Source organism: Salmo salar, chromosome ssa06 (assembly GCF_905237065.1).
Source record: "Salmo salar chromosome ssa06, Ssal_v3.1, whole genome shotgun sequence".
NCBI lineage: Eukaryota > Metazoa > Chordata > Actinopteri > Salmoniformes > Salmonidae > Salmo > Salmo salar.
This window is the reverse complement of record NC_059447.1, coordinates 9,457,655-9,474,318: the sequence shown is the minus strand read 5'-3', so window position 1 is coordinate 9,474,318 and position 16,664 is coordinate 9,457,655. Positions and strand designations below refer to the sequence as shown.

The window sequence follows — 16,664 nt, the reverse complement described above, 5'->3', positions numbered from 1 at the left end:
AAGCTTCCAATAATACGTTGGGTGAATTTTGGCCCATTCCTCCTGACAGAGCTGGTGTAACTGAGTCAGGTTTGTAGGCCTCCTTGCTCGTACACAATTTTTCAGTTCTGCCCACACATTTTCTATAGGATTGAGGTCAGGGCTTTGTAATGGCCACTCCAATACCTTGACTTTGTTGTCCTTAAGCCATTTTGCCACAACTTTGGAAGTATGCTTGGGGTCATTGTCCATTTGGAAGACCCATTTGTGACCAAGTTTAAACTTCCTGACTTATGTCTTGAGACGTTTCTTCAATATATCCACATAATTTTCCTGCATCGTGATGCCATCTATTTTGTGAAGTGTACCAGCCCCTCCTGCAGCAAAGCACCCCCACAACATGATGCTTCTACCCCCGTGCTTCACGGTTGGGATGGTGGTCTTCGGCTTGCAAGCATCCCCCTTTTTCCTCCAAACATAACAATGATCATTATGGCCAAACACTTATATTTTTGTTTCATCAGACCAGAGGACATTTCTCCAAAAAGTACGATCTTTGTCCCCATGTGGAGTTGCAAACCGTAGTCTGGCTTTTTTATGCCAGTTTTGGAGCAGTGGCTTCTTCCTTGCTGAGCGGCCTTTCAGGTTATGTCGATATAAGACTCGTTTTACTGTGGATATAGATACTTTTGTACCTGTTTCCTCCAGCATCTTCACAAGGTCCTTTGCTGTTGTTCTGGGATTGATTTTCACTTTTCGCAACAAAGTACGTTCATCTCTAGGAGACAGAATGCATCTCCTTCCTGAGTGGTATGACGGCTGCGTGGTCCCATGGTGTTTATACTTGCGTACTATTGTTTATACAGATGAACGTGGTACCTTCAGGCGTTTGGAAATCGCTCCCAAGGATGAACCAGACTTGTGGAGGTCTACAATTTCTTTCTGAGGTCTTGGCTGATTTCTTTAGATTTTCCCATGATGTCAAGCAAAGAGGAACTGAGTTTTAAGGTAGGCCTTGAAATACATCCACAGGTACACCTCCAATTGACTCAAATGATGTCAATTAGGCTATCTGAAGCTTCTAAAGCCATGACATAATTTTCTGGAATTTTCCAAGCTGTTTAAAGGCACAGTCAACTTAGTGTATGTAAACTTCTGACCCACTGGAATTGTGATACAGTGAATTATAAGTGAAATAATCTGTCTGTAAACAATTGTTGGAAAAATTACTTGTGTCATGCACAAAGTAGATGTCCTAACCGACATGCCAAAACCATAGTTTGTTAACAAGAAATTTGGGGAGTGGTTGACAAACGAGTTTTTATGTCTCCAACCAAAGTGTATGTAAACTTCCGACTTCAACTGTACATGTCGGTCTCTCACTCTTTCTAACCTCGGTTTCACACATTCATAATAGTTGTTAAAGCTATACAGGTGTCAGTGTGGCTGTGGAGGCAGGTGTCATTGTTGTGGGGTTGACTCCCAGACAGCGTGTCCCAACATGCATCATGGTTACATTACAACAGCTAGGGTCTAGTCAGTATGCCCTGACAACATGCTGCAACAATGTAGCAAGACCAATACAAATACTGTATTAATATAGAGGACACACACACACACACACACACACACACACACACACACACACACACACACACACACACACACACACACACACACACACACACACACACACACACACACACACACACACATGTCCAAAGAAATCAGAGATTAAAAGTACCCTTTTCTCAAATAGCTCAAGTTTCCTTTTCTCAAATAGCTCTAGTTCCCTTGTCTCAAATAGCTCTAGTTTCCTTTTCTCAAATAGCTCAAGTTTCCTTGTCTCAAATAGCTCTAGTTCCCTTGTCTCAAATAGCTCTAGTTCCCTTGTCTCAAATAGCTCTAGTTTCCTTTTCTCAAATAGCTCAAGTTTCCTTGTCTCAAATAGCTCTAGTTCCCTTGTCTCAAATAGCTCTAGTTCCCTTGTCTCAAATACCTCAAGTTTCCTTGTCTCAAATAGCTCAAGTTTCCTTGTCTCAAATAGCTCTAGTTCCCTTGTCTCAAATAGCTCTAGTTCCCTTGTCTCAAACAGCTCTAGTTTCCTGTCCAACGGGTTTCAGATAAAAAATATACATGATTGTGTGTGTGTGTGTGTGTGTGTGTGTGTGTGTGTGTGTGTGTGTGTGTGTGTGTGTGTGTGTGTGTGTGTGTGTGTGTGTGTGTGTGTGTGTGTGTGTGTGTGTGTGTGTGTGTGTGTGTGTGTAGTTCAGTGGAAAAACACAGTTATATCTTGTTTCAAAAGAAAAACTTCCCAGAGGACTATATTTATGACAGCCCATCAAATGTAACAGAACAATATAGTTGTACACACATATATTTATGACAGCCCATCAAATGTAACAACAATATGGTTGTACCCACATATGTCATCATAACGAATGACTGACAACAAATATCAAGTGGAATTGGAATGATGAGGGGCACTTTTGGAAAGGAAAACTGTGAGATAATGAACCACAGATTACTCAGTCAATTTACCCATACTTTCAATTTCTACATTTTAGTCATTCAGCAGACGCTCTTATCCAGAGCGATTTACAGTAGTGAATGCATACATTTCATTAATTTAATGAATTTTTTTGTTTTTTTGTACTGGCCCCCCATGGGAATCGAACCCCCAACCCTGGCGTTGCACACACCATGCTGGCGTTGCAAATACCATGCTCTACCAACTGAGCCACAGGGAAGACTATAGTAAGTAGATAGTAGCCTCGGTGAGATTTTGTAATTGTAGAAACACACTTCCAAGATCTATCCGAGAAGGCATTGCGCAGGCGTGCGGGTGTGCTTGGTGAAGGGGAGTGACGTGGAGAAGACCTCAGAGCAGAGAAATTCACTCTGAACTTCCACTAGAGGAATTCAAGAAGCCCCTGGCCGTTGTACGTTACGATATGGTGGATGGTTCTAAGTGAACTAACGCTTTTTCCACGGTTCTACTGGCTTTTACGGGAAGAAAACATTCGAAGACATTTCAACAGACGACCAGAACCGATGGGGACGTTATGTCGTTGGAGTTACGCGGGTGGATTCGGTTGTTTTAGTTGAGAAGAAGGAAAGTGTTGCGCTCGGAGCAACAGCGGTGGGATTAAACATGCTGACACCGACTTTAGCATACTTGTTATCGGTTATCCTGCTGTGTCGGATAGCGTTCTCTCAATACTCCAGCGACCAGTGTAGTTGGAAGGGCAGGTGAGAGTTCTTCTTTATAACTTTCATTATTTCATGAACTGCTTGCTCATAATGGTCGAATTGAAGAGGAGCTGTGCAGACCAACTATTTGTAGGCTACCATTTAGATTTGAATGCTTGGTTTTGTGGAAATTAAAGTTACAGAACGGTCAGTGTTTTTATCCAAGGCCGACTGGTTTAGAGATTGTTAAAATGTAATAAACTAAATAGAGAATGAGTTATCTATTCTCTCCAGAGAGGTGAATTACACAAATGTTTCCCTCTTACTGAATGGTCACCTTGAGTCAGGTCTGAGGAATGCTACTTCTGTCAAGGACTCCAAGCGCGGAGATGTTTTTGTCTTTATTTTATGTTCACAACATGATCATGGTTTTGAGATTATTACTTTAAAACGAAATGAAATTATATTTTAAAGCATCCATATTCAACTGAAATGGACCCTTTTTTTCAACCGAAGCGTTCTAATAAGGAACACTTTTAGGATCACGTTTAATGTTGATACATTTGAATGATCAAGTGGAAATGTCTACATTGTTTCATGAATGAACACAGTGATAGCCTAGCCACCCAGCATCAGTAAAAGTACAGTTTGAGGTGGCTCCTCACAACGTCTATAACAGGCTACCTTGTATACATTTCTACATCTCAACTGAGCACACAAGGCAACTTTTCCCTTTCGGTTCTTACTTCCCTTCACTTGTTCTAAAATTCTAGTCACTCTTTTTAGAAGCATCACCATGGCTTAAATAGTGACATAGTAAGAGGCTTTAGTACTTGATTTTGGCAACTCATGAAGTTTGACACTTTGTTAATGCCTCTAATATTTTATTTATTTATTTTATTTAACTAGGCAAGTCAGTTAAGAACAAATTCTTATTTACAATGACGGCCTACCAAAAGGCAAAAGGTCTCCTGTGGGGTTGGGATTAAAATTCAAATAAATTAAATAAAAATATAGGACCAAACACACATCACATCAAGAGAGACAACACAACAGTACATAAAGAGAGACCTAAGACAACAACATAGCATGGCAGAAACACATGACAACACATGACATTATGCTCAATGTAGGTATTAAATTACTGCTGGGGGTAGGTCGTCATTGTAAATAACAATTTGTTCTTAACTGACTTGCCTAGTTAAATAAATACAAATAAATGCTGATGTTATAGAGGTAAAAACATTATTTGTCATCATAAATAATTTATTACAGACAATCTAGTGGGTTAAATCATCTATTACAGACAATCTAGTGGGTTAAATCATCTATTACAGACAATCTAGATGGTTAAATCATCTATTACAGACAATCTAGTGTGTTAAAACATCTATTACAGACGATCTAGTGGGTTAAATCATCTATTACAGACAATCTAGATGGTTAAATCATCTATTACAGACAATCTAGTGGGTTAAAACATCTATTACAGACGATCTAGTGGGTTAAATCATCTATTACAGACAATCTAGTGGGTTAAAAATCATGTATTACAGACAATCTAGAGGGTTAAATCATCTATTACAGACAATCTAGAGGGTTAAATCATCTATTACAGACAATCTAGTGGGTTAAATCATCTATTACAGACAATCTAGAGGGTTAAATCATCTATTACAGACAATCTAGTGGGTTATAAATCATCTATTACAGACAATCTAGTGGGTTAAATCATCTATTACAGACAATCTAGAGGGTTAAATCATCTATTACAGACAATCTAGAGGGTTAAATCATCTATTACAGACAATCTAGTGGGTTATAAATCATCTATTACAGACAATCTAGTGTGTTAAATCATCTATTACAGACAATCTAGAGGGTTAAATCATCTATTACAGACAATCTAGTGGGTTAAATCATCTATTACAGACAATCTAGTGGGTTAAATCATCTATTACAGACAATCTAGAGGGTTAAATCATCTATTACAGACAATCTAGTGGGTTATAAATCATCTATTACAGACAATCTAGAGGGTTAAAAATCATCTATTACAGACAATCTAGTGGGTTAAATCATCTATTACAGACAATCTAGTGGGTTATAAATCATCTATTACAGACAATCTAGAGGATTAAATCATCTATTACAGACAATCTAGAGGGTTAAATCATCTATTACAGACAATCTAGAGGATTAAATCATCTATTACAGACAATCTAGTGGGTTATAAATCATCTATTACAGACAATCTAGAGGATTAAATCATCTATTACAGACAATCTAGAGGGTTAAATCATCTATTACAGACAATCTAGTGGGTTAAATCATCTATTACAGACAATATAGAGGGTTAAATCATCTATTACAGACAATCTAGTGGGTTAAATCATCTATTACAGACAATCTAGAGGATTAAATCATCTATTACAGACAATCTAGTGGGTTAAATCATCTATTACAGACAATATAGAGGGTTATAAATCATCTATTACAGACAATCTCATTTTGTTTACCTGTTGGCCCCAGGCTGGAACTCAGGTCCTGTACGTACCTAACTGACCAGCTCTGCCCATTCTCCGTCATTTACCAGTTGTTGTCTTACCTCTCCTGATCAACACCTGTGATTGCTTTATGTCTCTCTCTAACGTCAATATGCCTTGTCTACTGCTGTCTTGGCTAGTTTTTATTGTTTTATTTCACTGTAGAGCCCTCAAACCCCCTCAAAATGCCTTAGATAGCTCTTTCGTCCCACTCCACACACATGCGGAGACCACACCTAGGTTAACTGATGCCTCCAGAGACTAAACCGCTCTCATCGTCACCCAACGCATAGGTTTACCTCCACTGCACTCACATCCTACCATACCATTGTCTGTACATTATGCCTTGAATCTATTCTACCACACCATAAATCTGCTCCTTTTATTCTCTGTTCCGAACGCACTAGACAACCAGTTCTTATAGCCTTTAGCCATACCCTTATCCTACTCCTCCTCTGTTCCTCTGGTGATGTAGAGGTTAACCCAGGCCCTGTAGCCCCCAGTACTACATCTATTCCCCAGGCGCTCTCATTTGTTGACTTCTGTTACCGTAAAAGCCTTGGTTTCATGCATGTTAACATCAGAAGCCTCCTCCCTAAGTTTGTTTTTTCCACTGCTTTAGCACACTCTGCCAACCCTTATGTCCTAGCCGTGTCTGAATCCTGGCTTAGGAAGGCCACCAAAAATTCAGAAATGTCCATCCCCAACTACGTTTTCCGCCAAGATAGAACTGCCAAAGGGGGTGGAGTTAGCCTGCAGAGTTTGGTCATGCTATCCAGGTCTGTGCCCAAACAGTTTGAGCTTTTACTTTTAAAAATCCACCTTTCCAGAAATAAGTCTCTCACTGTTGCTGCTTGTTATAGACCCCCCTCAACCCCCAGCTGTTGCCATGGACACCATATGTAAATGAACCACCCGCCGTTTATCTTCAGAGTTTGTACTGTTAGGTGACCTAAACTGGGATATGCTTAACACCCCGGCCGTCCGACAAATTAAGCTAGATGCCCTCAATATCACAAAAATTATCATGGAACCTACCAGGTACAACCCTAAATCCGTTAAACATGGGCACCCTCATAGATATCATCCTAACCAACTTGCCCTCCAAATACACCTCTGCTGTCTTCAACCAGGATCTCAGCGATCACTGCCTCATTGCTTGCGTCCGTAATGGGTCCGCGGTCAAACGACCACCCCTCATCACTGTCAAACGCTCCGGTAAAGCACTTCAGCGATCAGACCTTTCTAATCGACCTGGCCGGGTATCCTGGAAGGATATTGACCTCATTCCATCAGTAAAGGATGCCTGGTTATTCTTTAAAAGTGCTTTCCTCACCATCTTAAATAAGCATGCCCCATAAAATTTTTTTTTTAAACTAATAACAGATATAGCCTGTGGTTCACTCCAGACCTGACTGCCCTTGTATGCATCCAGTATACACAGGCAGTTAGGAAAGCAAAGGCTAGCTTTTTCAAACAGAAATTTGCATCCTGTAGCATAAACTCCAAAAAGTTCTGGGACACTGTAAAGTCCATGGAGAATAAGAGCACCTCCTCCCAGCTGCCGACTGCAACACTGTCACCACCGATAAAACTACGATAATCGAGAATTTCAATAAGCATTTTTCTACGGCTGGCCATGCTTTCCACCTGGCTACCCCTACCCCGGTCAACAGCTCTGCACCCCCCACAGCAACTTGCCCCAACCTCCCCCACTTCTCCTTCATCCAAATCCAGAAAGCTGATGTTCTGAAAGAGCTGCGAAATCTGGACCCCTACAAATCAGCTGGGCTAGACAATCTGGACCCTCTCTTTCTAAAATTATCCGCCGCAATTGTTGCAACCAATATTACTAGCCTGTTCAACCTCTCTTTCGTATCATCTGAGATCCCTAAAGATTGGAAAGCTGCCGCGGTCATCCCCCTCTTCAAAGGGGGAGACACCCTAAACCCAAACTGCTACAGACCTATATCTATCCTACCCTGCCTTTCCAAAGTCTTCGAAAGCCAAGATAACAAACAGATCACCGACCATTTTGAATCCCACCAGACCTTCTCCGCTATGCAATCTGGTTTCCGAGCTGGTCATGGGTGCACCTCAGCCACGCTCAAGGTCCTAAACGATATCATAACCACCATCAATAAAGGACAATACTGTGCAGCCATATTCATCGACCTGGCCAAGGCTTTTGACTCTGTCAATCACAGCATTCTTATCGGCAGACTCAACAGCCTTGGTTTCTCAAATGACTGCCTCGCCTGGTTCACCAACTACTTCTCAGACACAGTTCAGTGTGTCAAATTGGAGGGCCTGTTGTCCGGACCTCTGGCAGTCTCTATGGGGGTGGCACAGGGTTCAATTCTCTCGGGCCGACTCTTTTCTCTGTATACATCAATGATATCACTCTTGCTGCTGGTGATTCTCTGATCCACCTCTACGCAGACAACACCATTCTGTATACTTCTGGCCCTTCTTTGGACACTGTGTTAACAACCCTCCAGACGAGCTTCAATGCCATACAACTCTCCTTCCGTGGCCTCCAACTGCTCTTAAATGCAAGTAAAACTAAATGCATGCTCTTCAACCAATCGCTGCCCGCACCTGCCTGCCGGTCTAGCATCACTACTCTGGACGGTTCGGAATATGTGGACAACTACAAATACCTAGGTGTCTGGTTAGACTGTAAACTCTCCTTCCAGACTCACATTAAGCATCTCCAATCCAAAATTAAATCTAGACTCGGCTTCCTATATCGCAACAAAGCATCCTTCACTCATGCTGCCAAACATACCCTCGTAAAACTGACCATCCTACCAATCCTCGACTTCGGCGATGTCATTTACAAAATAGCCTCCAACATTCTACTCAGCAAATTGGATGCAGTCTATCACAGTGCCATCCGTTTTGTCACCAAAGCCCCATATACTACCCACCATTGCGACCTGTATGCTCTCGTTGGTTGGCCCTCGCTTCATATTCGTCACCAAACCCACAGGTTCCAGGTCATCTATAAGTCTTTGCTAGGTAAAGCCCTGCCTTATCGCAGCTCACTGGTCACCATAGCAACACCCACCCGTAGCACGCGCTCCAGCAGGTATATTTCACTGGTCACCCCCAAAGCCAACACCTGCTTTGGCCGCCTTTCCTTCCAGTTCTCTGCTGCCAATGACTGGAACGAATTGCAAAAATCACTGAAGCTGGAGGCAGCTTACAGATCATTGCACCTGTACATAGCCCATCTGTAAATAACCCACCCAACTACCTCATCCCCATATTGTTATTTATTGTTTTGCTCCTTTTCACCCCAGTATCTGTACTTGCACATTCATCTTCTGCTCATCTATCCCTCCAGTGTTTAATTGCTAAATTGTAATTATTTCGCCACTATGGCCTATTTATTGCCTTACCTCCCTAATCTTACTCATTTGCACACACTGTATATAGACTTTTCTATTGTGTTATTGACTTTACATTTGTTTATGTGTAACTCTGTGCAGTTTGTGTTGCACTGCTTTGCTTTATCTTGGCAAGGTCACAGTTGTAAATGAGAACTTGTTCTCAACTGGCCTACCTGGTTAAATAAATAAATAAAACCTAGTGGGTGAAATTGGGTGAAGTGCAGTGGCATGAAGAGAAAGTTGTTTCCTCTTCTAAGCCAGCCGAGGAGTTGTCTTAATAAGCAGTTACTTTGAGCCTGTACCAATGAATCTGTTGCTCATTACCTCTCCTCTCAGCTAATCTCTTCTAATTACATGCAGACTAGAGACGGTGGAAGAGTTAAACTGAGTTAATTAAAGAGAATGTGGTGAGGAGAGGAGAGGCTGGTTGGGTTATGATGACCAACATGTGCCCTCCTTTGGTCCTCACTTCAATGGGCCTTATTCATATTTCACCATCTCGTTTTCATTTTAAATTGGGTCATTCCTACAAAGAACATCAAACCACCAGCCTGTTGCTGTTGGCATGGCGCCCACATGGTAATAGACGTATGCTGCTAGTTTCCTGCCTTATAGCTTGGCTTGGCTTTGAACGACAGACTTGGGCCTAGTCTAGGACTTCAGATTATGAATGACAGACTTGGGCCTAGTCTAGGACTTCAGATTATGAACGACAGACTTGGGCCTAGTCTAGGACTTCAGATTATGAACGACAGACTTGGGCCTAGTCTAGGACTTCAGATTATGAACGACAGACTTGGGCCTAGTCTAGGACTTCAGATTATGAATGACAGACTTGGGCCTAGTCTAGGACTTCAGATTATGAACGACAGACTTGGGCCTAGTCTAGGACTTCAGATTATGAATGACAGACTTGGGCCTAGTCTAGGACTTCAGATTATGAATGACAGACTTGGGCCTAGTCTAGGACTTCAGATTATGAACGACAGACTTGGACCTAGTCTAGGGCTTCAGATTATGAATGACAGATTTGGGCCTAGTCAAGGACTTCAGATTATGAATGATATGAACGACAGATTTGGGCCTAGTCTAGGACTTCAGACTATAAATGATATGAACGACAGATTTGGGCCTAGTCTAGGACTTCAGACTATAAATGATATGAACGACAGATTTGGGCCTTGTCTAGGACTTCAGACTATAAATGATATGAACGACAGATTTGGGCCTAGTCTTGGACTTCAAATTATAAATGATGTGAACGACAGACTTGGGCCTAGTCTAAGACTTCAACAATTATGCATTACATTCTGTGTTAGCATCCCAAATGGTTCCCTATTCCCTTAGAGAGCCCTGTGGGCCCTGGTCAAGACTAGTGCACTATATAGGAAATAGGGTTATGGGCCCTGGTCATGACTAGTGCACTAAATAGGGAATAGGGTTCCATTTTTAGACACTGACTGTCACTGTGTGTATGTATAGTGAGTGGTTTGGTGGTGCTGTCTGTCTGTTTGGCGCCAAGGGGTCGGTCCTGTCCAGAGTGCTGCCCGGACAAGTCTCTTCCAGTCCTTTTGTCCCGGCAGCAAGGGGAGGTTTGGCTGATTGACCTGCATTCAGCAGAGGCTCCTGGCAGCCTGGTTACTGTTGCTGCCGTTGGTTGTCTAAGTCAACTCCACTGTGTCCAAAATGGCATCGTTTTCCCTATACAGTTTACTACCTTTGACCAGGGCCTATGGCACTATATAGGGAATAGGGTGCAATTTGGGATGTAGCCTGTGAGTCTATCCCTCTCCTCTCCGTTCATCCACTTCTGTCTCTAGACTCCCCCTCCCCTCTCTCCGACCCTGAGGCAGCCTGCCAGGCAGTCAGTCGTGTGTTGCCAGAGCACTGAGTCCAGAAGGAACAATGTGCCATATAGACGTGTGTGTTGGGGCTGAGGTCAGTTGAGCCATGTCGAGGCAGGGCGGCTCGTGACTGGTCATGCTGCCGGCCGTGTGCAGCGCACGGAGCCGCAGGAGTCTTAACACTTTGTCTAAGGATATTAAACCACCAGGCAACACACACACTTAGCCTATTCCCTATGTAGTGCACTACTTTTGACCAGGGCCCCTATTCCCTATATAGTCCACTACTTTTGACCCGAGCCACTATTCCCTATACAGTGCACTCCTTTAGTCCAGAGCCTTATATAGGGAATAGGGTTCCATTTGAAGCACAGAGCTGCAGTCTGTAGTCTGCCTGTTGAGTATGATCAGCGGCAGGACATGATCACGTGAAGAGCTGCTATTTCCCTTTGAAGCTGCGCTGGATTTCAGAAAAGGTTACCAGAAGAAAGCTGACATTTTCTGTTCTTTTGGCAAGTTATAGGCCTATTTTTTATTTTTTTGCTCGGTCCTTGGCTGGTGAACGACTGATTATCTTATGCTCTGTTCTATATTCATACAGACCCTTTCAGACTGTTGTACAGGCAGTCACAGACAGTGGTTCATGGTTGGCATTTCTCACCCCCCCCCCAAAAAAAACGTTTTTCTTCAGACCAAATGTATCATTCTTTCACACCTATCACAAGTGACCATGTCTCTGTGTATGATGTGTTGTTGACCTCTGCCCTCCCCTCCTTCCCTTCCAGTGGTCTAACCCATGAGGGCCACACCCGTGATGTGGAGCAGGTCTACCTACGTTGTTCCCAGGGTTCCCTCGACTGGCTGTACCCTACAGGGGCCGTCATCGTCAACCTGAGGCCCAACACCCTGTCCCCGGCAGCCGCCCGTCTCTCCGTCTGCATCAAGCCCTCTAGGGACTCCCACGGGGCTAACATCTACCTGGACCGGGCCGGGAAGCTGCGCCTGCTGCTGAGGGAGCAGGACCAGGCCCAGGGGAAGGTGACCTGCTTCAGCATCCAGGAGGGGTCTCTGTTCATAGAGGCCATACCTCACAGAGACATCAGTAAGAGGATCACCTCGTTCCAGTATGAGCTGGTTACAGAGAGGACCGGGGCTGGAGCTGGAGCCTTGACTGGGATGGAGCCACAAGCACTGTCTGGTAAGATACACTCTTATTGTTGTTGCTTTGGTCATTAAAGGGGAAGTTCAGTATGGCTAAAGCACTGTCTGGTAAGATACACTCTTATTGTTGTTGCTTTGGTCATTAAAGGGGAAGTTCAGTATGGCTAAAGCACTGTCTGGTAAGATACATTCTTATTGTTGTTGCTTTGGTCATTAAAGGGGAAGTTCAGTATGGCTAAAGCACTGTCTGGTAAGATACACTCTTATTGTTGTTGCTTTGGTCATTAAAGGGGAAGTTCAGTATGGCTAAAGCACTGTCTGGTAAGATACACTCTTATTGTTGTTGCTTTGGTCATTAAAGGGGAAGTTCAGTATGGCTAAAGCACTGTCTGGTAAGATACACTCTTATTGTTGTTGCTTTGGTCATTAAAGGGGAAGTTCAGTATGGCTAAAGCACTGTCTGGTAAGATACACTCTTATTGTTGTTGCTTTGGTCATTAAAGGGAAGTTCAGTATGGCTAAAGCACTGTCTGGTAAGATACACTCTTATTGTTGTTGCTTTGGTCATTAAAGGGGAAGTTCAGTATGGCTAAAGCACTGTCTGGTAAGATACACTCTTATTGTTGTTGCTTTGGTCATTAAAGGGGAAGTTCAGTATGGCTAAAGCACTGTCTGGTAAGATACACTCTTATTGTTGTTGCTTTGGTCATTAAAGGGGAAGTTCAGTATGGCTAAAGCACTGTCTGGTAAGATACATTCTTATTGTTGTTGCTTTGGTCATTAAAGGGGAAGTTCAGTATGGCTAAAGCACTGTCTGGTAAGATACATTCTTATTGTTGTTGCTTTGGTCACACACAGCCTACATATCAATACCAACACACACAGCCTACATATCAATACCAACACACACAGCCTACATATCAATACCAACACACACAGCCTACATATCAATACCAACACACACAGCCTACATATCAATACCAACACACACAGCCTACATATCAATACCAATACACACAGCCTACATATCAATACCAACACACACAGCCTACATATCAATACCAACACACACAGCCTACATATCAATACCAACACACACAGCCTACATATCAATACCAATACACACAGCCTACATATCAATACCAACACACACAGCCTACATATCAATACCAACACACACAGCCTACATATCAATACCAACACACACAGCCTACATATCAATACCAACACACACAGCCTACATATCAATACCAATACACACAGCCTACATATCAATACCAACACACACAGCCTACATATCAATACCAACACACACAGCCTACATAGCAATACTAATACACACAGCCTACATATCAATACCAATACACACAGCCTACATATCAATACCAACACACACAGCCTACATATCAATACCAACACACACAGCCTACATATCAATACCAATACACACAGCCTACATATCAATACCAATACACACAGCCTACATATCAATACCAATACACACAGTCTACATATCAATACCAATACACACAGCCTACATATCAATACCAACACACACAGCCTACATATCAATACCAACACACACAGCCTACATATCAATACCAATACACACAGCCTACATATCAATACCAACACACACAGCCTACATATCAATACCAACACACACAGCCTACATATCAATACCAACACACACAGCCTACATATCAATACCAATACACACAGCCTACATATCAATACCAATACACACAGCCTACATATCAATACCAATACACACAGCCTACATATCAATACCAACACACACAGCCTACATAGCAATACCAATACACACAGCCTACATATCAATACCAACACACACAGCCTACATATCAATACCAACACACACAGCCTACATATCAATACCAACACACACAGCCTACATATCAATACCAACACACACAGCCTACATATCAATACCAACACACACAGCCTACATATCAATACCAATACACACAGCCTACATTCAATACCAATACACACAGCCTACATATCAATACCAACACACACAGCCTACATATCAATACCAATACACACAGCCTACATATCAATACCAATACACACAGCCTACATATCAATACCAACACACACAGCCTACATATCAATACCAATACACACAGCCTACATATCAATACACACAGCCTACATACCAACACACACAGCCTACATATCAATACCAATACACACAGCCTACTAATACCAATACACACAGCCTACATACAATACCAACACACACAGCCGACATATCAATACCAATACACACAGCCTACATATCAATACCAACACACACAGCCTACATATCAATACCAACACACACAGCCTACATATCAATACCAACACACACAGCCTACATATCAATACCAACACACACAGCCTACATATCAATACCAATACACACAGCCTACTCAATACCAATACACACAGCCTACATATCAATACCAATACACACAGCCTACATATCAATACCAACACACACAGCCTACATATCAATACCAATACACACAGCCTACATATCAATACCAACACACACAGCCTACATATCAATACCAATACACACAGCCTACATATCAATACCAATACACACAGCCTACATATCAATACCAACACACACAGCCTACATATCAATACCAACACACACAGCCTACATATCAATACCAACACACACAGCCTACATATCAATACCAACACACACAGCCTACATATCAATACCAATACACACAGCCTACATATCAATACCAACACACACAGCCTACATATCAATACCAACACACACAGCCTACATATCAATACCAATACACACAGCCTACATATCAATACCAATACACACAGCCTACATATCAATACCAATACACACAGCCTACATATCAATACCAACACACACAGCCTACATATCAATACCAATACACACAGCCTACATATCAATACCAATACACACAGCCTACATATCAATACCAATACACACAGCCTACATATCAATACCAATACACACAGCCTACATACCAACACACACAGCCTACATATCAATACCAACACACACAGCCTACATATCAATACCAATACACACAGCCTACATATCAATACCAACACACACAGCCTACATATCAATACCAACACACACAGCCTACATATCAATACCAACACACACAGCCTACATATCAATACCAATACACACAGCCTACATATCAATACCAATACACACAGCCTACATATCAATACCAACACACACAGCCTACATATCAATACCAATACACACAGCCTACATATCAATACCAATACACACAGCCTACATATCAATACCAACACACACAGCCTACATATCAATACCAACACACACAGCCTACATATCAATACCAATACACACAGCCTACATATCAATACCAACACACACAGCCTACATATCAATACCAACACACACAGCCTACATATCAATACCAACACACACAGCCTACATATCAATACCAACACACACAGCCTACATATCAATACCAATACACACAGCCTACATATCAATACCAATACACACAGCCTACATATCAATACCAACACACACAGCCTACATATCAATACCAACACACACAGCCTACATATCAATACCAATACACACAGCCTACATATCAATACCAATACACACAGCCTACATATCAATACCAACACACACAGCCTACATATCAATACCAACACACACAGCCTACATATCAATACCAATACACACAGCCTACATATCAATACCAATACACACAGCCTACATATCAATACCAATACACACAGCCTACATATCAATACCAACACACACAGCCTACATATCAATACCAACACACACAGCCTACATATCAATACCAACACACACAGCCTACATATCAATACCAATACACACAGCCTACATATCAATACCAATACACACAGCCTACATATCAATACCAACACACACAGCCTACATATCAATACCAATACACACAGCCTACATATCAATACCAACACACACAGCCTACATATCAATACCAACACACACAGCCTACATATCAATACCAACACACACAGCCTACATATCAATACCAATACACACAGCCTACATATCAATACCAACACACACAGCCTACATATCAATACCAACACACACAGCCTACATATCAATACCAATACACACAGCCTACATATCAATACCAACACACACAGCCTACATATCAATACCAATACACACAGCCTACATATCAATACCAATACACACAGCCTACATATCAATACCAACACACACAGCCTACATATCAATACCAATACACACAGCCTACATATCAATACCAACACACACAGCCTACATATCAATACCAATACACACAGCCTACATATCAATACCAACACACACAGCCTACATATCAATACTAATACACACAGCCTACATATCAATACCAATACACACAGCCTACATATCAATACCAATACACACAGCCTACATATCAATACCAACACACACAGCCTACATATCAATACCAATACACACAGCCTACATATCAATA

General features: G+C 42.0%; 1 protein-coding gene across 1 annotated transcript in view; it reads left to right on the top strand.

Moving 5' to 3' along the window:
* Window positions 1–2,863: 2,863 nt before the first annotated feature.
* Window positions 2,864–16,664, top strand: part of LOC106606275 (meteorin-like protein) — a 28,826-nt gene continuing 15,025 nt past the window's right edge. Inside the window, exons 1-2 of the mRNA XM_045719714.1 lie at window positions 2,864–3,231; window positions 11,745–12,157. Coding sequence (XP_045575670.1) covers window positions 3,134–3,231; window positions 11,745–12,157 — 511 coding nt within the window. The 5' untranslated portion in view covers window positions 2,864–3,133. The remainder of the gene's footprint in view (window positions 3,232–11,744; window positions 12,158–16,664) is intronic.